The sequence below is a fragment of the Coregonus clupeaformis genome, chromosome 1 (assembly GCF_020615455.1).
Source record: "Coregonus clupeaformis isolate EN_2021a chromosome 1, ASM2061545v1, whole genome shotgun sequence".
NCBI classification, from domain to species: domain Eukaryota; kingdom Metazoa; phylum Chordata; class Actinopteri; order Salmoniformes; family Salmonidae; genus Coregonus; species Coregonus clupeaformis.
In genome coordinates, this window is record NC_059192.1 from 32,553,249 (window position 1) to 32,581,242 (window position 27,994).

The following is a 27,994-nucleotide window of genomic DNA, read 5'->3' on the forward strand; positions in this document are numbered from 1 at the left end:
CCCCATTTATCAATCTAACCTCCCCATTGACTAAAACTAGCACATTGTTGGCCTATTTTCTGCTTGTCACTCAGTTGTACGTCTGTTGTGGAGGGGCCCTACCAATGGCCCCTTGGAGGGCGGGATGGGGGTTAGGGAGGGGATGATCTGTGGTGGGATAGCCCCCTGTGTCAGCCAGATGTGGATGGGCGATAAAACTGTGTACCCCTGGACAGAGGTTTATCTCGTCCTCATTCATGGATGGCAATGGGGGTGGGAAGAACAAAGTGGTCGATGGGGGTGTTACCATTTCATGAGCCCCCAGGCTATTGAACAGGAGCCCCTGAGCGCTGATCTGGGATCAGCTCACCCTAAACCTATCCTAGATCATATAACCAAGAGGAAAGAGTACAAACTGATTGTAGATCAGTGCGTATTGTAAAAGTTGAGCTGAACTGTTTTGGAGAGGGGTACCCCAGAGGTGGGTGTTGCTACCCTTGTCCATTATGTTTGTTGATCACAGACTTGCGCCTTCTGTGTCATTTCAACGTCCTGGCACTTCGCCATATCTGGAATACCTCTCCCCGGGTAAGATGAGATAAATTTAATCTAATCTAATTGTATTATTTATTTATTAAGCCTTTGGGTTGTAGAAGTGCAGTGTGAAGCCCTGTACATTCATGATCGTGTTCTATAACAAAGGTGTAAACGTGTAAAAAAAAATTTTTTTTTAAATAACTATGTTGAGTGTAATATTGTTTCCAGACAAATTATGAATTATCTAAAGAATGCAGAATGATCTGTTTATAATGTAAGACACTAAATGGAAATGAATGCCTAATTGAATATCTCTCAAACCAAATTGTAACTATTTATGGATAATCTGGTGTTTTAGGCTAAATCCTTATACTTATTGAAATACCCTCAACCTCCCAGTGTGTATATACTTAAATGTGTTGTGCTCTATATTGGTTTACTATTTTCAACCTATTTTTATTTTCCTTAAAACCTATTCTTTTAGATTTTTAATAAGTAACTGATAACACAAACCTCAACAACCCATAGTCAGTAAAACAATTGTGGTGTAGGCTCAGAGAATGTTTGTTCATTTTTCCACCATTTATCTACAATATCAGGTGACGATTGTATGTTGTCCTGTGTGTGAGATCACTGACAGAGGCTGCATGTAGATTACAGTTTTAAGATGGGCTGAGGGCCATTCAAGCAGAGCCCCAGTGCAAGGGGTGTTCAACACTGATAGGGGCCTTATGTCAAAGTAGAACCCCTGTCTTTCAGATACACTTTGAAAAGTGTCATGCAACTTTGAGTTCCCGCTCTTTTCTGTGCCATGGATGACCTTGTGATGTATTGCAGGTTATATGAAAAAATTGCTGACTTGTCAAAAACTGACGGACTAGAGGACTTGAGAATCATGTCAGTAGCTACAGATCTCTCGCTCGATGTGGTAAGTCACGTGAGGAGGTGTAAAAACAGGATTGGGGTGAATTTCATTGAAATTCAGGTCTCTCTCTCTCTCTCAGCAGCGCAATGCCACGGCCTATGAGGAACAAGACTCCTCCCTCTACATACCTTTAACAATGTGAGTTATCCCTATTCTCTCACAATGCAAATGCCATATATATTTGATGGTTGACATTATTGTTGAATATGAATAGACATATTTTATTTGACCTTGTTTCAAAGAAGATGTGAAGCCACAGTCCAACAATTCCTCCCTGAACAGTGACTCCTACTGGTATGTGCAGGGTAACACACTTAGTGAGAACAAGTCTACCATACAGATGCCTACCTGTATGTACCCTGCTTAGCTTTGGGAAAAAACAGTTCATAATATGCAGTATATATACTATCCAAGCAGACGATACATCTCCTTCAAATGTTGATATTTGGTTGCGTTCACCATTCAATATCCAGTTTGTCAACAAATTAATGATTGATATGTTGGATTCACTACTCCATCTCACCCAAAAAGTTAAAGAATAGCACTAAATCAAATCAAACATTAAATGCACGTAGTCCTATTTTTCACCTTTTTGGTTGATATGGAGACGGGAATCCAATGTATTAATACATTGTAGATTAAATTTGAAACCAACCAACCATCCTTCATATACAAGACAATATCCAAAGGTAAAAGTGTATTATTAATATAATGAATTTGACATCCTATTTATAAGGCCAATGGTAACTACTTCTAAACTTCCAAAGATACAATCAACCATGGATAAATGATAGTATACATAGCTACACGTTGAAATGATGGTGTCCTTTGTAGGGCAAATCAGATGTCAATGTAGCCTACATAAACCCAACCTCACTCTGAATTTACTTTCACATACATCTTGTGTAAGACAAGTTAGAGGAGTTACTTTCAACTATTCAATATTATTTAGGTATTTAGGCTGATCAATGTCTAAATGTGTTAACATGATAGCTCGGACACAGCTTGTTTCCAAAACCAAAGGCATCTGGATGGTAGACTCATTCTCATTGAAGTGCATTACCCCTCATTTACCAGTAGGAGTCAATGTTCAGGCAGAAATAGTTGGACTGTGGCTTCCCATTTTATTTCAATATACCTCTTTATTTAGGTCGATGGCATGACACTGAAACAATGGCGTTGACTCAAACATACCATTTTACTATCAACATTGAAACAAGGTCAAATAAAATATGTCTAATCGAAGCTAAAATTCAACATAATTTCAACCACCCCAAAAAGGGTTTTTGAGTTTCTATGTGGAATTTTCAATTCAATTTCAATATATACATAGTACTGTATACATAGAAATTAGATTGATGTAACAAGATGTTAGTCAGGTTAATTCAATGTATTTAAGTTTAGGTGTTACCCTAATTTCAATGTTTATAATGCTGGTTGAAATTAGAAGCAAACAGTACTGGTTGATGACTTTCTTCATATTCAATGTATTTTCCAAGTCGTTGACAAAATACGTTGAAGCAACATTGATTCAACCAGTGTGTGCCCAGTGGGTTAATGCTACATGCCTTGAATGCAATCCAGATAAGATGATAGCCCCTCCAATCGCAGTGTATACAGTAATCAGTTGGTTAATTGAGTAACAATTGGCCAGTAATGCAGCGGATTATACTGTCCTATGAAATACATTTAAGAATCCCTTGGATGGGCTTGATGAATCAAGTTTAACTGTTACATGTCAAGGGGATTCAAAATAGTTTTGGAATCTGATCTATAGGCAGACATCTTTGTTGATTGCAAAATATAATTTCATTTAAGAATAACACTTTTCTCTTATATTACATATATGCGTAGATATTTTCTCTGTCATTTAATAGATTGATCTCTGAGGATATTCCTCTATCTATATCTGCATCCCAAATAGCACCCTATTCCGTATGTAGTGCATTACTTTTGACCAGAGCCCGGCTCTGGTCAAAAGTATTGCACAATATAGGGAATAGGGTGCCATTTGGGATATAACCTCTGTTAAACCTGGTGCCCTTGCGATCCCCTCAATGTAGGTCTCAGTTTGGTGATGACGGTGGCAGCTTTGACAGGTCTACAGGGCTGGAGGAAGTTGTTACAAAAGACGAGGAAAAAGAGGAAGAGGAAAGAGACTTCTATCTCCAAAGCTTTAGACATCTGGATTTTGAAGGTGAGCTGGGGCCAGTGCAAGGGCGCAACTGGTGAATCGTGAATAATGATGAGTGAGAAAGTTATAGACGCACAAATATCATACCCCCCAAAAAACGCTAATCACCCCTGTTATTGTAATGGTGAGAGGTGAGCATGTCTTGGGGGTATGATATTTGTGCGTCTGTAACTTTCTCACTCATCATTATTCACAATTCATTCAGGATTATCCATAATCACGGTAGTTTAGAAACATATTATATTCTTATTTACTAAAAAAGTTATTCCAAAATGACACAATACATTATTTACCATTAATTTCTATTGGGCACAAAATAATCTAAAACACAACCTAAACAAACAGCAAATGCATCCAACAAATGTGTATTGTCACAAGCTTGATGTAGTCATTGTGTGCTATGAATGTGGGACCAAATACTTTTGCTCCCCTAAAAAGTGCTGTAATTTCGAAATGGTTCACCCTATATGGGTGAAAATACCCTCAAATGAAAGCTGACAGTCTGTGCTTTAACTTCACAGTCATGGTTTGATTTCAAATCCAAACTTTTGGAGTATAGAGCCAAAAGAAGAAAACTGCTTCACTGTCCCAATAATTACAGAGGGCACAGTAATTCATATCATAGGCCTAATAGTACTGTAGAGATCTTTTTACTTGCACACAGTATAGCTGGATCGCCCCGTCCTGCCCCTAGGGGTCCACCGCCCTGCAGCGCCCCAACCCAACACACCGCACTCAGCTTTAGGATCTTAGTGAAACATTCATTATTGTTTTCAGATGTGTTAGGCCCTGACGTAGGCATGTTTTCAATACAGACTCCTTTTGTCATACAGGATTTCATATAAGGCATCCAGACCTTATGAAAGTTGCACAGTATACCCTTAATCTTGTAATAAATCAAATCGAGTGATACATAACTTGACATTTCTCCCATCCATTTTGACATTGTGGGAGGATAGCCAACCTTCCAATTAAAGGGCAATGCATTTCCTAGCCGCTATAAATACTAGGTTACACAGCTTCTTCTGATAACAGTCTCCAGTATCAACATTTCCAAGCAAACAAAAACAGGGAGAAGGGAGAATCTGTAGACATGCTGAGATAAAAGAACATACTCTTTGCCAGAATTCAGCCAGCCTTCACAAGAGCACAACATATGCAAATATGTCCCCTTTTGTGTTTTACACCAGCAGAGGAATTACATTTCTGAGTGCATGATATTCAGTTTCACTGGCATATAGTATGTTCTATGGATGGTCTTAAACTGCAGTAATTTATGTCTGAGATTATATGAACATGACTGGGCATGCAAACATATCTGTATCCATTCATCATCATCAATAGTGTCTCCCAGGTCTTCCTCACATTTTTGTTTTAAATTTTTTGTGTTGTTGGGAAAAGCCTCTATCAACCCTTGATACAGTTTGGAAATAAACTGTAGAGGTTTGTCAGACTTCCTTAGAATACAGTTGAAGCTTCTGGCTTGTCTAGTGTTTGCTGCACAGAGAGAATAAAGTGTTGCATCTGTAAGAGTTCACCTCAGCGCTGTTACAGACTGGTCTTCCCTGGTTGCCTGACCCTGCTGAGACCCCTGTCACTATCTGAGGCATGACAAATAATTACCTTGGTGTACATTTATACATTATATTATCCAAGAATAGAATCAATGGTTCAATCATTGAAATGACAATTATTCCCAAATCCTAGACTGTAGCCTACCCATCAACTCAAGATGGAACTTTGTATCCATTCACTGATTGTTATAATATACTGCAAAATTCACCTCAGCTCCGTAGACTGGTCTTCCCTGGCTGTCTGACCCTGCTGGGACACCTGTCACCATCTGACCCTGCTAAGACATGATGAGCATAGTGTTGTGTACTGACTGTGCACCATGACAGTGTAGCCTGTAGAGCTGTTTATACCATGTCAGTGTGAAAAGTAGGGAATTATCTTGGGAAATTGACAGATCAATAACGTTACATTGTAGAATAGTGAAAATTAACTTTGTCTGAGGATGACAGAGAATTAGTGTAGAGGGTCTAAGACCTTAATATATAATGTACTATCTGACTCCATTATTATTCGAAGGCTATAGGCCCATAATCGTATCCAGTGGGTATAGCCAAGGTTGCGAGCCTTACGTCACCACTCGGAATACTATAAGATGCACGTGTCTAGGTTTATTGTTATGCAATTATTATGAGGCTAATGAACAAAGACCTAATATCTTGCGATCAATGTCCTAGCATAAAGTGTTTGAGTTAACCTTAGCTCAGAGATGCACAGTTAGAGACCGAGAATATATGCTATGTATATTGCAGAGCATATGAGCGGAGTGGAGCGGTGAGAATCTCAGCTCCTCGCTCACGGAGCTGTTCACCCCTCCGCTCCCCCCGCTCAAAGCCACATCAGGCCAGTCCGCTCATTATCGCTCAGCGCTCAACGCAGTTTTCATCGCGCTCCACTCAAATCGCCCCCGCTCACTCCAAAAAAGGAACAAAATCTGCATGTATTTCACTTTTAGCTTAAACCACAGCCTTACTTTATCTCCCCGAATTTGTTGTATACAGACTCATCTCGGATTATCCATTCTGTCTTGAAACGGGGATCTAACACTGACGCTAAAATGAGATGTTAATCAGTATAGTATATTCCATAGCGAATTGACACGTTGTTTGCCAATGTTTCTGCAAAATCAGCGATGCCCATTGGAAGTGCAGCGTGAGTGTAATCGGTGAGCAGGGATTTGATTTCTGTGACAGCAGGGAGGATCATCCCCAGGTTCCCCAGCTCCTTCTGTATTTTGTCTGTGAGGTCTGCTAGTGGTGTCAGCACACTGACAAGGTGCGTCAGCTGCCGTACTTGATTCAGGGTGATGTTAGCAACATTAGACTTGAGTTTGTTTTGCCATAACAGGTCTTTTTGGAACAACCGGATGAACGACTGAATCATCCGCAGCTGGCTGCTCCATCGAATGGCACAGGCATTTGTGGGGCGGACACCTAATTGGTCGGTTTCCTCTGTGCTCTTGCGTACACTTTTCACCAGGTGCCCGACTTTCACTAACAGCCTATTAATGTTATCGTGCTCGTTAACGGCGTTTTTGATCGCCAGCTGAAGCATGTGAATGGGGCATCTCAGATGTAAATTTGACAAAGTAAAGTACTGATTTATCATAGTTTCTTGGGGGGTGTAGCCGGTTGAGCTGCGCTGGCGAAAGTGTTGCATCCCTTCGCGTTCTCCTTTACTCAGCGGTTCATTGTCCATGAAAATCATTTAAAAAAATGCTACATCCAGCTCTCTTTTTCTCTCCCTTGTTATGGTTGGGCCTTTGCATGCAGTGAATACACTTTTGAATTCCTCAACCCTTTTCTCTTGTTGCTGCTGCTGCTCCTCTCGCTCTATAAAATACAAATTCATGGACGACACAAATTAAATTAAACAGATGGATTCTGGGTCAGGCTTGAGCATGCTTCAGACTTGTGGTGTGAGCGAGCGAAATTGGAGCGGGACATAGGGCGACGCTCCGTCCTTTTAAAAATGCCGCTCTGCGCTCTGTTCAAAATCTGCCTGCTCACGCTCCATGCTCGCTCGTGCTCCACTCCGCTCATATGCTCTGGTATATTGTGAATAACATTTACCATTAAACATTTAACCAAATAATAATTCAATAAATATTACACAGAAATGTGAGGATTACAGTTCGTAACCATTTAAAAATAATACGATTTATTACAGTTTCACAATAAGAATACAATTAACAAATGGTACATACCAGAAATCTTCACGAGGAAAATAATAAATTTACGTCATTTAGCAGACGCTCTTATCCAGAGCAACTTACAAATTGGTGCATTCAACTTATTAACCCCTTTTTTATGGGGGGGTGGGGGGGGGTAGAAGGATTACTTTTATACTATTCCAGGTATTCCTTAAAGAGGTAGGGTTTCAAGTGTCTCCGGAAGGTGGTCAGTGACTCCGCTGTCCTGGCATCGTGGGGGAACTTGTTCCACCATTTGGGTGGCAGAACAGCGAATAGCTTTGACTGGGCTGAGCGGGAACTGTGCTTCCGTAGAGGTAGGGGGGCTAGCAGGCCAGAGGTGGATGAACGTAGTGCCCTCGTTTGGGTGTAGGGTCTGATCAGAGCCTGAAGGTAAGGAGGTGCAGTTCCCCTCACAGCTCCGTAGGCAAGCACCATGGTCTTGTAGTAGATGCGAGCCTCAACTGGAAGCCAGTGGAGTGTGCGGAAGAGCGGGGTGACATGAGAGAACTTGGGAAGGTTGAACACCAGACGGGCTGCAGCGTTCTGAATAAGTTGTAGGGGTTTAATGGCACAGGCAGGGAGCCCAGCCAACAGCGAATTGCAGTAATCCAGACGGGAGATGACAAGTGCCTGGATTAGGACCTGTGCCACTTTCTGTGTAAGGTAGCGTCGTACTCTGCGAATGTTGTAGAGCATGAGCCTGCAGGATCGGGTCACCGCTTTGATGTTAGCAGAGAATGACAGGGTCTTGTCCAGGGTCACACCAAGGTTATTTGCACTCTGGGAGGAGAACACAATGGAGTTGTCAACCGTGATGGCGAGATCATGGAGCGGGCAGTCCAATAAGAATACAATTATCAAATGCTACATACCAGAAATCTTCACGATGAAAATAATATATTTACTATGACATACAAACGTATATCAGGAGATCGGTTTATCAATGACTCCATGATCAACGTTTAAACCCAGCTTTTATTCTGAGCGCCAAATCCCAGTATCTCCCATCGTCTAATTAACATCCCTTTGCATGGCCCAAAACATTCAAACAAAGGCATGAAAACAACACATACATTCTTGGATCTAATCATCACAACTTTTATCTAAATTATATGGGCCCACCCCTGTGTCGCTCCTCTTTGAACTATTCGCCATCCGACGAACAGAATAACACAGTTTCTCTGTAACAATAAATCCATAGTACTTACAGTACAATGAAACATATAAAAATTCATAGCTCTTTATGAACTCTTGAAACAATCCAAACATGACAATTTAATTCACACAGTGACATTCATTTAGTCGATTCAAGTTTCATCAGTCTTCACCTCTCCTGGCTTCAGTAACCCTTCACCGAAATTGCCACAGATGAGGTGTGTTTGACCCCTGTGATAGCCCACAGATGGTCTGTCATGCAAATAATGGCATAAATCGTGATTGTGTCATCATGCTGGGCCTCGGCGCCAGCAAGTCGCTAGACGCATCTTCATCACTGGCCTTCATCATCGTTCACATTTGTGAACAACATTGCTATACTGACTCTAATAAAAACTCACATTGCGCTGTCAAAAAAACTTAGACTCAGAATATCAGTCTTCAATAATTTGGCCGCTGGTTTCATCGTTTGATTAATATCTAGTGTGGTTGAGGTAAAAAAAGAATAGCTAACGTTAGCCAACTTTTGGCTAGCTCAACAAGGGAAAACGAGCCAAGTTTACTTCTGTTGAAACGGGACATAGCAAAGGCTACAAAACATTTCCATACACGCAACAGCTGTTAGCTATTGCTACCTGACAAACTGGCTGTGGTAGCTACAGTTCATTCACTTCAGACAGAACTTCAGTCGAGAGGGGATGAAACATTAGCTAATGTTACATGTCAGTTACACTACTAGCTTAGCACTGGGAATAAATAACATTTTTTTCTGTTATGTTAAACAGCAGTTACCTTGCCACCTATTTCAGTCAAATAAAGAGTAGCCAATTTCTGCTCTGCTTGCTTTTACAACTCGGAGAAAAAGCACAACACACACAGCTGCCTCTGTTCGCACGCTCTGTGGTGTCCGCGTGGTCCTAAATCCAGCCGTCTGAAACTTCCAAACAGCCTACCCGACCGCTCTGAGGCGTGTACATAGTCCTAAAGCACACCGATACCGCTTTTTGTATCTCAGTGCGGTAAAACTGGGGGGGGACAAAAATGTCCCCCCCATCCCCAGTAAAAGTTGCACCCCTGGCCCAGTGTAATCCATTGTTTATTCCAAACATAGCCAATAAATATGATGATAAGATGACGGTCGGGATAGTGTGACAGTCAGACTGGTCCGAGGTTATCAAGTGACGGTATTTACTATCAATATTATGGGTGACATCGGGAACACGCTGGCTCAGAGTGTGTGTGTGTGTGTGTGTGTGAGTGTGTGTGTGTGAGAGCGAGAGAGAGATAGTATTTGTGTGTGAGAGTCGTGTGTGTGTGTGTGTGTGTGTGTGTGTGTCTGTGTCCCAATCTAAGGCCACAGTCACAGACCTTATAAAGACATGGTGTTTATAAAGTCACACTTTGTTTGCTCTGAGGGGGCCAGTCGCTTGTCAAGGTGGTTGGGTTGGCTAGTGTGTGGTGCAGGTAAGTTTAAGCTTTTCCATTTACGTTACTCTTATAAATAGTATTTTAAGTTATTGTGATAATATTGTGCAAGATGAAAAATTATAATGCTAATGTTACTGGAAATTATCAACAATGCAAATGTTTTAACTCAATTTGAAATGTTCAATTTGAAAATATTTGGTTCATAAAATGGATAATTAACTGTTCATTTTTGTATTATAACTATAGTTATTTTCTTATTTATCATTGCCATCATGCAACATTTTTACCGCTCCATACAATTGCACAGAGTTACATGAAGAAACCCATAGGAAAGCTCACAAGGTGTAACAGAGGGATAGGGACAATGCATTTACTATTTACATGATATAAATGTAATTGTCACTTTGTTAGTTATAAGAACTGTCCAAAATAGGTTTGATAGTTGTGCAAATATCAATTTCAATTGCAATCCTTGTATTTGTACTGTGTTTTGAGGTTGAGATCTGAGATGCTAGTCGTTTTCCACCTCATTTACACTGTGTATATTTCCATGAGTTATCCATACAAAACTCATGCTGGATCAATTTGTATACATCTACACAGACACCCACCCAACCACACACGTGCTCACACACACACACACACACACACACACACACACACACACACACACACATGCACACGCACAACATTTCTATTTAAAAAAAAATATTATTTAGTTTCAGTTGTAGTTTTAGTGTTAAGGACAGAGAGTAGCCTATGCGTGGGAGGCTAGCAGCCATTTACAGTATGTGTTGTATAGTTTATGTGTTTTTGGGGATGTCACTTCTTGCCACTTTGGGGCAGTAATGCATAAGATGATGGGTCAGGTCATAGGTTAGGTTAGGTTTAAAGGTAGACTCTGCGTGATGACGTAGATGCACAAAGTAAACAGTAGTAGTGCTGGGTCAATTTCCGCAACAACGTTTTGGTCCCATAGCTACCACATTGTAGCAGTGTGAAGCACACCCGTGTACATCCGCAGATACTCCGTATGACTGTATGAGAGCAAAGTGTTGCATCGTGCTCATCGCAATGCTTGAGATCTCCTGATATACAAGCTGATCAAACGGATCAATTTTGTCAAGTCAGTGACCATCTTTGGTCACCACCTTTCAAAGTGTGTTGCATTGAACTGCATGAACTGCATGAACTTTACAAAAACCATATGATCAATGGTCATGAAGTTTTGACTGCAGTCGACCTCAAGTTTGTGCAGTTGCTCTTCACCAACTTCATCCTGCAGCTATCACCTGCATTTTGGGAGGCTCTATTGTCAACCAATCATAAGGGGGGGTTTATATGACCCATGTGAATGTGACCAAAGATATGACTGAAACAGGAACCAATTTGCCGCGATTTATGGGTACTGTGGATATATACAAATAAATGTGATATTTGAGGCTCTATCTCACTAAGTGATTGTACAATGTGTACACATAATATTGTATAAAAATGTCAGTTTTTGAGTGTGTGATATGGGGGTAAGAGATATGTTTATTTCGACATTATAAAGAAAACCTTTTATAAACAATGGCAACACTGCCATGTTGATCTGAGCCTTGCTGTTGGAAATCTACATTAGTGTCTGACTTTCAGCTGTTGCAGAAAGTGATCAATGGTCATGAACCTCCGACTTCACTCCTCCACTTTCGTCTACAGTCGTTTGCTTTAGCCTTTATCACTCAAACGAGCCCAATATCAGCGGTGCTGTTCATTGCAACGTCATCTCACTGAGTCTACCTTTCAATTATAAAGTTAATTTCAGTGTGACCCGCCAGATTCAGAAGCGTTAAAACATTAGAAAAAAAAATACTGGGCATAGATGTCAATTCAACGTCTATTCCATATTGGTTCAACATAATTTCATTGAAATGACGTGGAAACAATATTGATTCAATTAAATGAACAACAACTGAACATAATTCATATGGTTTTTATTTTATTTTACTTCGTTTTGAAGTGAAAGATAATAGTTTCAGTATAAGTTTGGTTTTTCAAATGGGTTTATTAATCGTTATTTCATAATTAGTTAAAATTTTAGTTTCAGTTTTAGTTTACTATAATAACCTTGACACACACACACCTGTCTAGTCTGTCTAATCTGACTCTCTACTACCCTTTACCTTGCTCTGTTTTGGAAATAATCCATACTGTTGTCACAGACAACTTCTATCCTCAGCTCCCGTCAGAGATTTGTGGATGCTGTGACAGGCCACAACAGACTTTATGTAACAAGGAAGACAGGACCACAGGAATACATGTAGACATGCACTCATGCACTCATACATTCATGAGCTGAATAAAGAGTTCTTTGACCACGCACACCAGTGGTATCATGAACTTTACCCAGTACCAGGACATTTTAGCCCAAAACCTGTTTACCTCTGCCCGGAGGCTGAAACTTGGCCACAAGTTGCTCTTCCAGCAAGACAATATCCCCAAGGACACATACAAATCCATAGATAAATGATTAATTGGCCACAAAATCAACATTTTGCAATGGCCATCTCATTCTCCGGACTTGAAAACCTGTAGTTTGAATTGAAGAGGGCAGTCCGTAAGCACAGACAAAGGATATCAAGGATCTGGAAGGATTCTGTATGGAGGAATGGTCTAAGATCCCTCCCAATGTGTTCTCCAACTCATAAAACATTTTAGAAAAAGGCTCAGTGCCATTTTCCTCTCAAGGTGAGGTATTGAAAGGTATTGTAAACAGGGGTGTCAATATTTTTTACACTTACCTTTTTGAGAAAAAATAATTTCCAAAGTGTTTAGAGCATATAATATAGCTCAGTACTACAGAATTATTAATTTTACATAGTCATTTTTGCTCATCATTATCAAGGGTGTAAATAATTTCAGACTCCACTGTATACCCACTCATTCAATCAATAAGGGCAGAATCCTAACATTAACTCACATTTTTGTGCAAATCTGTTATACACTGAACAAAAATATGAACGCAATATGTAAAGTGTTGGACCCATGTTTCATGACCTGAAATAAAAGATCCCAGAAATGTTCCATACGTACAAAAAGCTTATTTCTCTCAAATGTTGTGAACAAATTTGTTTACATCCCTGTTAGTGAGCATTTCTCCTTTGCCAAGATAATCCATCCACCTGACAGGTGTGGCATATCAAGAAGCTGATTAAACAGCAGGTGCACCTTGTGCTGGGGACAATTAAAGGTCACTCTAAAATGTGCAGTTTTGTCACACAACACAATGCCACAGATGTCTCAACTTTTGAGGGAGCGAACATTTGGCATGCTGACTGCAGGAATGTCTACCAGTGCTGTGGCCAGAGAATTGAATGTTAATTTCTCTGCCATAAGCCTATACCATTGGAGGCCAATGTTGTTTTAGGGAATTTGGCAGTACCTCCAACCGGCCTCACAACCGCAGACCACGTGTAATCACGCCAGGCCAGAACCTCCACATCCGTCTTCTTCACCTGCGGGAAAGTATGGTCGTGTCTACACTTGACGCTTATATGTGACTTCTGCTATCAGAATACAAAGCTCGCATTGAAAAGATGGGTGTGTGTGGATTTCTCCTCAATCTGGACGCAATCAGGCTACCAAAAGCGCATACAGTGGGCGACATAATCAGCACTCCTCCCACAAGTCTCCAGAAAACATGTGTTTTGGGACCGAGACGCACCTTTTCATTATATCGTTAGAGGAAATATGTTCCTAGAATGTGGGGAACGTGTTTGCTGTTCTCATAAATGCTAGCCAGCTAGCTAATATTTAGAACAATTATTTTTTGTTTGGCTAGAGTTATGCTAACTCATTTGCAATCCCTTTAGCATTGCTTGCTAACTTGCTGGCTAGCTACAGAGGTTAGCTGGCTACTTAGCTACAGCTACTGCCATCAGCTGTTGTTGTGTTATTATCATACAGTATTTTGCCTATTCCACAGTTTATAGAATGCATACTGGCATTTGAATATAGAGCGGGAACGGACCCAATGTGGACATGGTGGACACGTTCGGAATTCCATGATCTGAACTCCATTATCAGAATACAAAAGCTACACGTCCTCTGAAACCAGCCACCCAGACAGATGATGAAACTGTGGGTTTGTACAACCGAAGAAATTCTGCACAAACTGTCAGGGAAGCTCATCTGCGTACCCGCCGTCCTCACCAGGGTCTTGACCTGACTGCAGTTTGGTGTCGTAACTGACTTCAGTGGAAAAATGCTCACCTTCGATGGCCACTGGCACGCTGGAGAAGTGTGCTCTTCAAGTATGAATCCTGGTTTCAACTGTACCGGGCAGATGGCAGACAGCTTGTATGGCGTAGTGTGGGCTAGCAGTTTGCTGATGTCAACGTTGTGGACAGAGTACCCCATGGTGGTGGTGGGGTTATGGTATGGGCAGGCATAAGCTACGGACAACGAACAAAATTGCATTTTATAGATGGCAATTTGAATGCACAGAGATACCGTGATGAGATCTTGATGCCCATTGTCATGCCATTCACCTGCCTCCATCACCTAATGTTTCAGCATGATAATGCACGGCCCCATGTGGTGCAAAAAATTATTAAATCCTGTTTTCGCTTTGTCGTTATGGGGTATTGTGTGTAGATTGATTAGGGGGAAAATGTATTTAATCAATTTTAGAATAAGGTTGTAATGTAACAAAATGTGGAAAAAGTCAAGGGGTCTGAATACTTTCCGAATGCTCTGTAGATTCACTGTATTTCAATCAGTTGCACAGTACAGTATAAAGTGTATAGCAGGGGTGGCAAATTTACGGCCCACAAGCCAAATCCGGCCAGCAAGCCTGCAGTGGATTTGGGGACATTATAATTATGGTTGAAAAACTACTTCTGTTTATACTTGAATGTCTACAACCAAAATGATTGCCCACCCCTCATATAAATAATTTAGAGGATACTGTTGAGAATTTTCATGTTCAGATGTAAAGTGTGTGAATCAGACATGAGATCGGACAACAATGTAAAGACAGTAATAGGAAAGGTTATATACAATGCTTATCAGAGCCTCTTTGCTATGTTCCAGCTGCATTGAACGTTAACACCAACGCCAACCCCAGCGGAGACTGCCAGGTAAGTGGTCCCTCCACACGTTTGTACAGTATATACTCTATACTGTATATAACTCCCTTGGTAAGCATACTAAAACTATTTCAAAGTGTATTAATACTGTGTTTTGTGCTGCCCGTGCTGTCCACTCCTGGGAAAATAGGGTTCCCCATTCAATCTAACTATGACCCCTTTTTGCTATAGTACATTTCAGAAATGGTTTCCTGGACACAGAAGCCTGATCTTGGACTAAGAACCACTTTTAATGGAGAATCACCATTGAACATTTATTTGAGTCTTGGACTAGGCTGAATCTGTGTCTGGAAACCGTCTCTCAGTGTTTTAAGGCTAGGACCTTGTACCACAGCATTAAGACACCTGCAACATGCTGAGCAACCCGCTGGAGATATTTTGTTTTTGATACTGTTGATGTGATAGATTAAGCCATCTGTGGGAAGAGCTAAAAGCCATTGAAGGGCCAGCTTATCAATAGTGTAGTTCATACATGCATACAGACCCTCACTTAAAAGAAGAACAGCACACAAACACACACACACACACACACAATAGGGGGGATTTATACATACATAACCTTTCCTATAGCCAATACTACGCTACCTTTTTTATACACTACCAGTCAAAAGTTTGGACACACCTACTCATTCAATGAAATAACACATATGGAATCATGTAGCAATCAAAAAAGGGTTAAACAAACCCTTTGCCTTGATGACAGCTTTGCACACTCTTGGCATTCTCTCAACCAGCTTCATGAGGTAGTCACCTGGAATGCATTTCAATTAACAGCTGTGCCTTCTTAAAAGTTAATTTGTGGAATTTCTTTCCTTCTTAATGCGTTTGCGCCAAACAGTTGGGGGGGGGGTATACAGAAGATAGCCCTATTTGGTAAAAGACCAAGTCCACATTATGGCAAGAACAGCTCAAATAAGCAAAGAGAAACAACAGTTCATCATTACTTTAAGACATGAAGGTCAGACAATACAGAACATCTCAAGAACTTTGAATGTTTCTTCAAGTGCAGTCGCAAAAACCATCAAGCGCTATGATGAAACTGGCTCTCATGAGGACCGCCACAGGAATGGAAGACCCAGAGTTACCTCTGCTGCAGAGGATAAGTTCATTAGAGTTACCAGCTTCAGAAATTGCAGCCCAAATAAATGCTTCACAGAGTTCAAGTAAAAGATACATCAACATCAACTGTTCAGAGGAGACTGTGTGAATCAGGCCTTCATGGTCAAAATGCTGCAAAGGAACCACTACTAAAGGACATCAATAAGAAGAATTGGGCCAAGAAACACGAGCAACTCAATTGAATGTTTTAATCATTTGACAGCCCTACATAGAACGTATGTTCACAATTAAACTTCTCTGTTTGAGCTACACCATGGTATCCATTCCCGTTCTCCCATGGCCTACCAGCCTTTACAATCATTAGGGGATCCCCTGAAACGCCCTTAATTAAAATGAGGTACACCTGTGACTGGCAGAGGCAGGAGGGTTCGTTCAAGAACCACAACAAACTTCAACCCTGTTACACACACACACACCCTTTCCCCCACACATATACATTTTATCATAGCTGCCACCACTATGTCATAGCTGCCACCGTTGTCACTAAACTGATTGTCACCATTGATAATGTATTCATACATAGGAAAGACATACACACAAACAAACATACACTCCTGTCCTTTGAAACTCTTGTACCCACACACACACTGCCACACGCCATTTATTGACACTCCAAACACAGCCAGCAGCTAATCTGTCACCTCCACACCGACACCAAAAACAACCAGTGGACCAAAACCCTGCAGACAGGGGCTACCGCCACCATGTTTACGCTGTAGACACCAGCTACACCCGGCCTCCCTCGTTGTGGCCACCAGCCGAGCATGTCGGTGCCTTGGCGACCGACCTCACCCCACCCTCACTGCATGCCTTGTAGGTCTGTATGTGTGCCGTGTGCAGGAGTGACAATGCAAAAGTTGATAGAGAGGTCATTGCCGCCAATGTCAATAATGAACACACCTGAATCAGTCTTTTGGTGAAACTGCTAAATCATTTTCAAGTGATGAATGCCTGTGGGTGTTTGAATCACCTGCATTAGTGTGACCAGATTTTTTAGATGCACACATATTGCCACAAGGGTAACACCGATATCGGGCTTTATGGATAATTTCAAATTAGTTTGGCTACAGTGTTCTTTGGCTCCCGTCCATAGGCCAATTACCTTTCTGACATACACATCAGTGTCCTGTGTCTCCTATAGGCCTACTGCTATATTACTTCTATATATCTGTCCATATATGTTTACGTTGATACATCTCCCCATGCTGGAAAATTAAGCAAAAAAAAATGTGGCAACATTTGTGTTACTTTGGGAACTCACTCAGTCCCCATGCATTCCCCCTCAATTCCACCCCGCCAGTATCTTGTGTCTCCCAATGCAGGCCTACGTGGAGCTGAACGAGCTGATGAAGGACCAGCAGAACCAGCAGGGCTTCTGGCAGGAGACGGGCCGATGGGTGGGCTATGAGGAGAGCTACGACCCAGAGGCCGGGGGCTGGGGACCCTCGCACATCTCCTACCTCACCTTCAAGAGCCTCATCCAGCTGCGCCGCACCATGAACACAGGTCAGAACAGGGCCGTGTTCATTAGGGTCACAGTGGAAAATGTTTTGAAACGCTTTGAAATGGAAAACGAAAATTGACATTTCTTAATCTAGGTAGAACCTTCGTGTTTTGTCCCATTGCTTTTGTTTTCGTTCTTAGTGACTATGTCCCTGGGTTGTGATTATTAGGCACCAAACTGAAGAAAATGTACTGAAACAGGAAAGGACTACCTGGGCTTGTCCAATGAGAAATGCACATTTTCATTTTATGTTCTAAAATGTTTTAAGATGTTTTCCGTTGCATGTCCTAATGCAGCATTTACAAACTAGGGGTTGCAACCCCATGTGGGGTCGCTTGATTTGAAAATGGGGTCACGAGGGAAACTCTGCTTGGTTCATAGAACCATTGTGATGTGAGTAACCTTCGATATCCGCTAAACAGGTTGTGACAAACAAAGCGGTTTCTGTTTTCTTCCTATAAATGTGGCTCTAACTTGTGAACGGTTGGAGAGCTATTACAATGCTCACAGGCCAGGCACAGGACCAGCCACGCACAGGACCAGGCACCAAATCAGACTCGGGGGAAAATAACATAATCATTGAAAGTAATGATGGTGTTCTTATCTACACAGAATATCATACATACTTATTACCTGATCATCTTCTGAACTTCCTAATACCTTTCTGATGCATTTCAGTCACTTCAAACCATATTTCCTTCAGATTTAAGCACTGTCAGACTGATTTGTAATAGACAGTCATAGCGCCAAATAAAAAATGAAACATTAGCTATTGATTACATCACTTTTTTTACATGGTGATCAGGCCAAAATGGGGTCACAGGCCAAAAACATTTGGGAAAACGACCCAGCATAGAGTTGAATGGAGGAAAAGGTCCCATTCCAATAGTTTTCAAATGCATCCTTCCTCCTTCTCTTATAGAAGTATTACTGATCTGTATGGAATTTATTCAAATTTGAATGGAATAGAATGGACTGAAAAGCCTGCCCACAGGGCACACCACGTCATTTCAACGTTGACATTTGGGTAATATTTGGTTGAGACGTTGATCAATGAGATTTCAACCATTATTCACCCACTCAAAAAGACAGCCAGAAGTTTTCTAAATTCCCAATGTGTTATCACTATACTTTCAACCATCTAAAAGCACAACTCAATTCCAATGGAAAAACAATATCTGCTTGTTGGTTTAGTTGTCATCTAAATGTCTTATCTGCGCTTTCAACCATTTAAAAGCACAACAAAGTTCAAATGCGAATACAATATAAAATATTTTGTATTTATACAGCAACTTAATGCGTTATCACTGTGTTTCATCAAATAGCACAGCCAAATAACCTGGATTGCAGTTGAGAATAACATTAAAAGTACGTAGTGCAGGGCCTCCCGAGTGGCGCAGTGGTCTAAGGCTACAGACCCGGGTTCGATCCCAGGCTGTGTTGCAACCGGCCGCGACCGGGAGACCAATGAGGTGGTGTACAATTGGCCCAGCGTCGTCCGGGTTAGGGGTGAGTTTGGCCGGCTGGGATGTCCTTGTCCCATTGCGCTCTAGTGACTCCTTCTGGTGGGCCGGGCGCATGCATGCTGACTTCGGTCGCCAGCTGTACAGTGTTTCATCCGACACATTGGTGTGGCTGGCTTCCGGGTTAAGCGAGCAGTGTGTCAAGAAGCAGTGCGGCTTGGCAGGGTCGTGTTTTGGAGGACACATGGTTCTGAACTCCCGAGTCTGTACGGGAGTTTCAGCGATGGGACAAGACTGTAACTACCAATTGGTATCACAAAATACATTTTAAAAAACAAATAAAAAATGTTTAAGTACATAGTGCAAGTGATCAATGCTCTTCAAGCTTCTGTGCAGATTATTACAGCAAGTGTGAAGATCTCCACAGACCTGCGACCTTTGCATGCTATCTTAAACATGAACGCTTTCTATGATTACATAAGAAGACATTTAAAGTTACAGTAAGCTAACCTCAAAATGTAGCCATGGATGTGTTACACATTTTAAGGTTGAAAAAATACAGTTACATTAGGTTGTAAGATAGCCTTTACTTTAAGCTGTTGACAAAGCAGGATAGTTTCATATGAGCCACTGGCTTTATCCTATTCTTTAACTTTAATTTTTTGTTGAGATGGAGACGTGAATCCAACATACACTATCGGTCAAAAGTTTTAGAACACCTACTCATTCAAGGGTTTTTCTTAAATTGTACTATTGTCTTGTAGAAAATAGTAAAAATAAAGAAAAACCCTTGAATGAGTAGGTGTTCTAAAACTTTTGACCGATAGTGTATGAATTATTAATTTGTAGACAAACTGGAATTAAAGCCAGACTAAGTCAGTGGCACAGATGGATCTATGCAAGTAGAAGATACATCTCCTTCAAATGCTGATTTTTGGTTTAGTTGACAACCAAACACAATTCAATATCCAGTTTGTCTACAAATTAATCATTTGATACTGTATGTTGGATTCACATCTCCATCTCAACCAAAAATCTAAGTTAAAAAATAGGACTAAATCTAATCTAATCAAACTTTAAATGCATTTTAAATAAAGTTTGATTTCATTTAGTCCTATTTTTTAACTTAGATTTTTGGTTGAGATGGAGTATAGTGTCATCTGAGCCATTGGCTTTATCCTATTCTTTAAAAAAAACAATTGGTTGAGATGGAGACGTGAATCCAACATATGAATGATTAATTTGTTGACAAACTGGAATTAAAGCCAGACTAAGTCAGTGGCACAGATGGAACTATGCAAGCAGAAGATACATCTCCTTCAAATGTTGATATTTGGTTTCATTGACAACCAAACACAATTCAATATCCAGTTTGTCTCCAAATTAATCATTTGATACTGTATGTTGAATTCACATCTCAATCTAAGTTAAAGAATAGGACTAAATCTAATCTAATCTAATCAAACTTCAAATGCATTTTAAATTAAGTTTGATTCCATTTAGTCCTATGTAGCAACGTTGATTCAACCAGTTTGTGCCCAGTGCGTGGTTCCTTCTTCCTTTTAGTGAAGTAATCACTGATCTGGCATGACTGGATTGGCAAAAGCTATGTTGTAACTCTGTCTTTGATGTATCCTTTTGTTGCATATCAGTAGCTACCTTGGAAAGGGAAAAGGAAGCATTTATTGAAAAGTGTTTGAACAGGGTTAGAAGATGAGTGAATATCATCAAGATGAGATCTTGAGAGAAATTATTCGATTTTGACCTTGAAGCTCGAGTGAGCTCCATCAACTGCCCTTCAACAATAGAACCCATCCGAACCTGTATTTCTAGGTTGTGTTGCAATTTAAGAGGAAATTACCTATAGGGGCATTGCACCTGCATATTTCTCCCCATATAACCATGTTGATGTCCTGATTCAGAGGGGTTGGGTTAAATGCGGAAGACACATTTCGGTTGAATGCATTCAGTTGTGCAACTGACTAGGTATCCCCCTTTCCCTTTCCATTCCTCTGTAGTTACTCTCTCTCTTCCACCCCTCTTACATCATTCATTCTTATTTTTACCCTGGCCCTGTTCAACCCCTCACCCTGTGATGTTTGCTGTGGATTGTTCAGGTGTGGTGATGTTAGACCGGGAGGAGCGCAGTCTCTCCGGCATCGCTGAGAAGATAGTGGACGAGTTGGTCAACAAGAAAGAGATCAGGCCCGGCGATCGGGACGGGGTGCTCCGTTCCCTGCTCCAGAACCGCAGGTAAAGTTCACTAAGTGTTCACTAAGCTACGCTTCTATGATTAGTCATCTTGCCCACGACCTGAATACTTGTGTTTGCTGTCTAAGTAAATGCCTAGGCTTTAACACAATGGGTTCAGATGGTCTGTCACAGTAAAGTCCTACTCAGATCTTTGTATCGGAGGTGGTTCAAAGCCAAGCCATACCACTGTCCATATAAATACTAACTTAGGGACCAGTGGAGGCTCCTTAGAGGAGGAAGGGGAGGAGTATCCTACTCAGTGAATTTCATTTGTTTTTGTTTTTGAAACTTTCAAAAAGCTATCCTTTTTAGATACAATTATACTAAATATATTCACGTCACCAAATAACTGATTAAAACACACTGTTTTGCAATGAAGATCTACAGTAGCCTCAACAGCCGGTGTAAATGCTAAACTGCTGTACTGCATGATTGTACACATGGATTGGATTGTGGGTTTATTAATGTGTTAGTTCTAGTTTGTTGACTATAACATTAATATGGTGAAAATGATGTTGGCTATGTTGCGGTTAGCGGTTACAAGCAAAGGGAAAAGGTGAGAGGAGGAGAGCACGTAGATGTGAAAAGGAATTATACAACGAGCAAAGTGATGATGCTGTACAGTGCCTTGCAAAAGTATTCATCCCCCTTGGTATTTTTCCTATTTTGTTGCATTACAACCTGTCATTTAAATGTATTTTTATTTGGATTTCATGTAATGGACATACACAAAATAGTCCAAATTGGGGAAGTCAAATGAAAAAAATTCTAAAACATAAATAACGGAAAAGTGGTGCGGCATTTGTATTCACCCCCTTGGCTATGAAGCCTCTAAATAAGATCTGGTGCAACCAATTACCTTCAGAAGTCACATAATTAGTTAAATAAAGTCCACCGTGTGCAATCTAAGTGTCACATGATCTGTCACATGATCTCAGTATATTTACACCTGTTCTGAAAGGCCCAAGAGTCTGCAAGGGGCACCACCAAGCAAGCAGCACCATGAAGACCAAGGAGCTCTCCAAACAGGTCAGGGACAAAGTTGTGGAGAAGTACAGATCAGGGTTGGGTTATAAAAGAATATCTGAAACTTTGAACATCCCACGGAGCACCATTAAATCCATTATTAAAAAATGGAAAGAACATGGCACCACAACAAACCTGCCAAGAGAGGGCCGCCCACCAAAACTCACGGACCAAGCAAGGAGGGCATTAATCAGAGAGGCAACAAAGAGACAAGAGATAACCCTGAAGGAGCTGCAAAGCTCCACAGCGGAGATTGGAGTATCTGTCCATAGGACCACTTTAAGCCGTACACTCCACAGAGCTGGGCTTTACGAAAGAGTGGGCAGAAAAAAGCCATTGCTTAAAGGCATGTGGGAGACTCCCCAAACATATGTAAAAAGGTACTCTGGTCAGATGAGACTAAAATTGAGCTTTTTGGCCATCAAGGAAAACACTATGTCTGGCGCAAACCCAACACCTCTCATCACCCCGAGAACACCATCCCCACAGTGAAGCATGGTGGTGGCAGCATCATGCTGTGGGGATGTTTTTCATCGACAGGGACTGGGAAACTGGTCAGAATTGAAGGAATGATGGATGGCGCTAAATACAGGGAAATTCTTGAGGGAAACCTGTTTCAGTCTTCCAGAGACTTGAGACTGGGACGGAGGTTCACCTTCCAGCAGGACATTGACCCTAAGCATACTGCTAAAGCAACACTTGAGTGGTTTAAGGGGAAACATTTCAATGTCTTGGAATGGCCTAGTTAAAGCCCAGACCTCAATCCAATTGAGAATCTGTGGTATGACTTAAAGATTGCTGTACACCAGCGGAACCCATCCAACTTGAAGGAGCTGGAGCAGGTTTTCCTACTTACAAAGCATGTAGAGGTCTGTAATTTGTATCATAGGTACACTTCAACTGTGAGAGACGGAATCTAAAACAAAAATCCAGAAAATGACATTGTATGATTTTTAAGTAATTAATTTGCATTTTATTGCATGACATAAGTATTTGATCACCTACCAACCAGTAAGAATTCCGGCTCTCACAGACCTGTTAGTTTTTCTTTAAGAAGCCCTCCTGTTCTCCACTCATTACCTGTATTAACTGCACCTGTTTGAACTCGTTACCTGTATAAAAGACACCTGTCCACACACTCAATCAAACAGACTCCAACCTCTCCACAATGGCCAAGACCAGAGAGCTGTGTAAGGACATCAGGGATAAAATTGTAGACCTGCACAAGGCTGGGATGGGCTACAGGACAATAGGCAAGCAGCTTGGTGAAAAGGCAACAACTGTTGGCGCAATCATTAGAAAATGGAAGAAGTTCAAGATGACGGTCAATCACCCTCGGTCTGGGGCTCCATGCAAGATCTCACCTCGTGGGGCATCAATGATCATGAGGAAGGTGAGGGATCAGCCCAGAACTACACGGCAGGACCTGGTCAATGACCTGAAGAGAGCTGGGACCACAGTCTCAAAGAAAACCATTAGTAACACACTACGCCGTCATGGATTAAAATCCTGCAGCGCACGCAAGGTCCCCCCTGCTCAAGCCAGCGCATGTCCAGGCCCGTCTGAAGTTTGCCAATGACCATCTGGATGATCCAGAGGAGGAATGGGAGAAGGTCATGTGGTCTGATGAGACAAAAATAGAGCTTTTTGGTCTAAACTCCACTCGCCGTGTTGGAGGAAGAAGAAGGATGAGTACAACCCCAAGAACACCATCCCAACCGTGAAGCATGGAGGTGGAAACATCATTCTTTGGGGATGCTTTTCTGCAAAGGGGATAGGACGACTGCACCGTATTGAGGGGAGGATGGATGGGGCCATGTATCACGAGATCTTGGCCAACAACCTCCTTCCCTCAGTAAGAGCATTGAAGATGGGTCGTGGCTGGGTCTTCCAGCATGACAACGACCCAAAACACACAGCCAGGGCAACTTAGGAGTGGCTCCGTAAGAAGCATCTCAAGGTCCTGGAGTGGCCTAGCCAGTCTCCAGACCTGAACCCAATAGAAAATCTTTGGAGGGAGCTGAAAGTCTGTATTGCCCAGCGACAGCCCCGAAACCTGAAGGATCTGGAGAAGGTCTGTATGGAGGAGTGGGCCAAAATCCCTGCTGCAGTGTGTGCAAACCTGGTCAAGACCTACAGGAAACGTATGATCTCTGTAATTGCAAACAAAGGTTTCTGTAACAAATATTAAGTTCTGCTTTTCTGATGTATCAAATACTTATGTCATGCAATAAAATGCACATTAATTACTTAAAAATCATACAATGTGATTTTCTGGATTTTTGTTTTAGATTCCGTCTCTCACAGTTGAAGTGTACCTATGATAAAATTACAGACCTCTACATGCTTTGTAAGTAGGAAAACCTGCAAAATCGGCAGTGTATCAAATACTTGTTCTCCCCACTGTATATGGCGGGTGATCAGGGTGCATTCATTCCGCCGATTCTGTTGCAAAACGTTTTTTAAACAGAAGCAAACGGAACAAAACGTGGAGGACATACCTGAGTTTGTCCAACAGAAACTCTCATTTTAGTTTTCTGCAACAGTTTGGACTAATGATTACACTGTCTGTCACCTTGATTACTCCAATTTGTCTCTCGACCGGTGCACCCACATTATAAACTTTCATTTGTAGGTTAGGTTGTAGCAACCTCATGATGGGTATAGGGCAAATTCTAGTATCATGTAGTAGCCTAAACCTATTGATGTTACATTGAGCTAAGTGAATGGAATATGAATGACAGTCATCCAATATGCAGTAGTAGAAATAAGGCCATACTCATAAAAAAAAATCTTCCTCCTTAATCTTAAACGCCACCGACCGCCACTGTTAGGGACAGACCAGGGGCCTGTTAAACCAGTTGAGTATATGTCTGGTCGTAACTCTACAACTGACTTAGAATGCGGACCTAAGAATTATACCTGTTACATTACCTAGGCATAAGCCTTTCTATGAGCTATACATACAGTACATGAATACATATACATCTATATGGTTCTGAGACAAACTGTTAATAAATATAAGGTGTGATTCTCTCCCCAGGCAAACTGCAGGAGATAGCCAACCCTTGATCGGGGGGACTGAGATGCAGACCTTTTCTGTCAAAGAGAGGGTACGTCACCCTGTCCTGTAATGTGTCATTCAGTCAGCAGTCACCCAAAACAGTAATAGATCAACAATACCAACATTTAAAAACACACAAATTAAATGTAAATGTGTTCAAACAGCCATTTCAGATCATTGATTTTACTACATACTATAAACATCACGTTTCTTCCCTCAGAGAGATGCAACTGACACTGTAGAGGCCTCTATGGTGCTTGTTGGTAAGTGCAAATCTGAATTGGTTATCAGTACAGTGTGTGTGTGTGTGTGTGTGTGTGTGTGTGTGTGTGTGTGTGTGTGTGTGTGTGTGTGTGTGTGTGTGTGTGTGTGTGTGTGTGTGTGTGTGTGTGTGTGTGTGTGTGTGTGTGTGTGTGTGTGTGCGCATCTTCATGCCTGTGCACGTGTGCATGTGTATGTATACGCATACCTCACAGGAGGTTGGTGGCACCTTAATTGGGGAGGATGGCTCATAATAATGTCTGGAATGGAGGGAATTGAATGGTATAAAACACATGGAAACCATACTGTATGTTTGATGAGTTCGATACCATTCCATTGATTCCGTTCCAGCCATTACTATAAGCCCGTCCTCCCCAATTAAGGTGCCACCAACATCCTGTGTCATACCTATGTATGCTTATGTTTGTTTGTGTGTATGTGTGTGTGTGTGTGTGTACCAGGAGCTCTGGACTTCCTGGAGAGGCCAACGGTGGCGTTTGTGCGTCTGAAGGAGGCTCTTGTTCTGGATTCGGCCCTGGAGGCCCCAGTGCCAGTCCGCTTCGTCTTTATCCTGGTGGGCCCCACCAAGAGTGACATGGACTACCACGAGACCGGCCGCGCAATGGCAGCACTCATGGCCGACAAAGTGAGTTAGCGAATTAAAAGGTCCAATGAAAGAGCAGGAAGTGGAGAAGAGCTAAACTGTACAGGAAATGAGAGCACGTAAACAGGAAATGGTAATCATAAAAAAAGAGATTCATGACACATTTTGTAACCAGTATCAGTACATGTTTGTAAGATATGGTTGTTTCTAGGACTACAACCATGATACACTCTCCATTTAGGAGAAATGCAAAACAATTTCTCCATTGAGCATGTTTATTATTCCAGGACTAGGCTTATCTAGTGTCTGGGAACTTTTTCACATCCCCATTTCTTTGCCCTCTCTTCTTTTCCCTCCATCCCAGGTGTTCAACCAGGCGGTGTTCCAGGCGCAAGGCGAGCGAGAGCTGACGGACGCGGTGGCTGACTTCATGGACTGCAGCATTGTGATCCCTCCCACGGAGATCCAGGATGGGGCAATGCTCCAGTCCATCATCGGCTTCCAGAAGAAACTGCTGCAGGAGAGGCTCGGCCCCTCCGGCCCCGTGTTGCGTCTGGACATGAATCCACGCAAACGTGGGTGGAGGCTCATTGACATATTCTACAATAATACAATAGAATAGAATAAAATAAAATAGCATCAATACATGAGCATACACATACATAAGTGTTACAAAAACCCACTTTCATCTACAGCACCTGTTTTGTAGTTGGTTGATGGAGGTCTCCCTCTGTTAAAACATCTCTCAAAACATAACCTTTCCCCAAAAAAATTGAACATATCAGCATTCCTCCCTTATTTAAATATGTTTTATTCGAAGTATATTCCAAACCTTCCCAGCTTAGCTATACCTAATATTTTCCTAGTTTCCAAACCATCTGGGCCTCCTCCTGAGGATCCTCTGGTCCGTACGGGTCGGCCGTTCGGCGGGATGATACGAGATGCGAAGAGACGCTACCAGCACTATGTGAGTGACTTCACCGATGCCCTCAACGCTCAAGTTCTCGCCGCTGTCATCTTTATCTACTTCGCCGCCCTGTCCCCTGCCGTCACCTTCGGAGGACTGCTAGGTAAGTACTGTGTGTGTTGAGTGTGTGTGTTGAGCGTGCGTGCGTGCTTGCTTACGTGTTCGCATGTATGTGTGTGTGTGTGTATATATGTGTGTTCGTGTTATCTATGTGTCAGAGTGAGCCTGTCAGGTGTGCCAGATGGGTGTGGTTTGTACTTTAGGGACTATTCCATTGGGCTAGGCAAGCTCAATCAAACGCAGCTAAAATATTTGAAAGAAAACAAATACTATTCAAACCCATGTCTGTAACGCCATAACCTCTCCTTTCCCACTCCCCTACTTCAGCTGATAAGGTGGACAACATGATGGGTGTGTCTGAGCTCCTGGTCTCCACCTGTGTCCAGGGGGTCATTTTCTGCTGCATCGCAGCCCAGCCTGTCCTGGTCATTGGCTTCTCAGGCCCACTGCTCGTGTTTGAGGAGGCCTTCTTTGCCGTGAGTGATTCCTCTAGTAACGCAACACCTGCAAAATGGCTGAGGAGCTATGGCTCTCTATATTTGATTGACAAAAAATGG

The 27,994-nt window shown here is 41.8% G+C and overlaps 1 protein-coding gene across 4 annotated transcripts in view; it reads left to right on the top strand.

Annotated features, from left to right (window-relative positions):
* The first annotated feature begins 471 nt into the window (after positions 1-471).
* Positions 472-27,994, top strand: part of slc4a1b (solute carrier family 4 member 1b (Diego blood group)) — a 36,670-nt gene continuing 9,147 nt past the window's right edge. Inside the window, exons 1-13 of one of the 4 annotated variants that reach the window (XM_041876772.1) lie at positions 472-567; positions 1,354-1,444; positions 1,521-1,579; positions 3,505-3,638; positions 15,061-15,107; positions 17,558-17,741; positions 21,320-21,455; positions 25,525-25,594; positions 25,766-25,808; positions 26,268-26,452; positions 26,775-26,985; positions 27,277-27,480; positions 27,765-27,913. In XM_041876772.1, the coding sequence (XP_041732706.1) occupies positions 1,412-1,444; positions 1,521-1,579; positions 3,505-3,638; positions 15,061-15,107; positions 17,558-17,741; positions 21,320-21,455; positions 25,525-25,594; positions 25,766-25,808; positions 26,268-26,452; positions 26,775-26,985; positions 27,277-27,480; positions 27,765-27,913 (1,455 nt within the window). In that variant the 5' untranslated portion in view covers positions 472-567; positions 1,354-1,411. Of the gene's footprint in view, positions 568-1,353; positions 1,445-1,520; positions 1,580-3,504; positions 3,639-9,976; positions 10,021-15,060; positions 15,108-17,557; positions 17,742-21,319; positions 21,456-25,524; positions 25,595-25,765; positions 25,809-26,267; positions 26,453-26,774; positions 26,986-27,276; positions 27,481-27,764; positions 27,914-27,994 lie in introns of those variants that run through there. The other 3 variants (XM_041876780.1, XM_041876788.1, XM_041876797.1) reach the window with 3 other exon arrangements.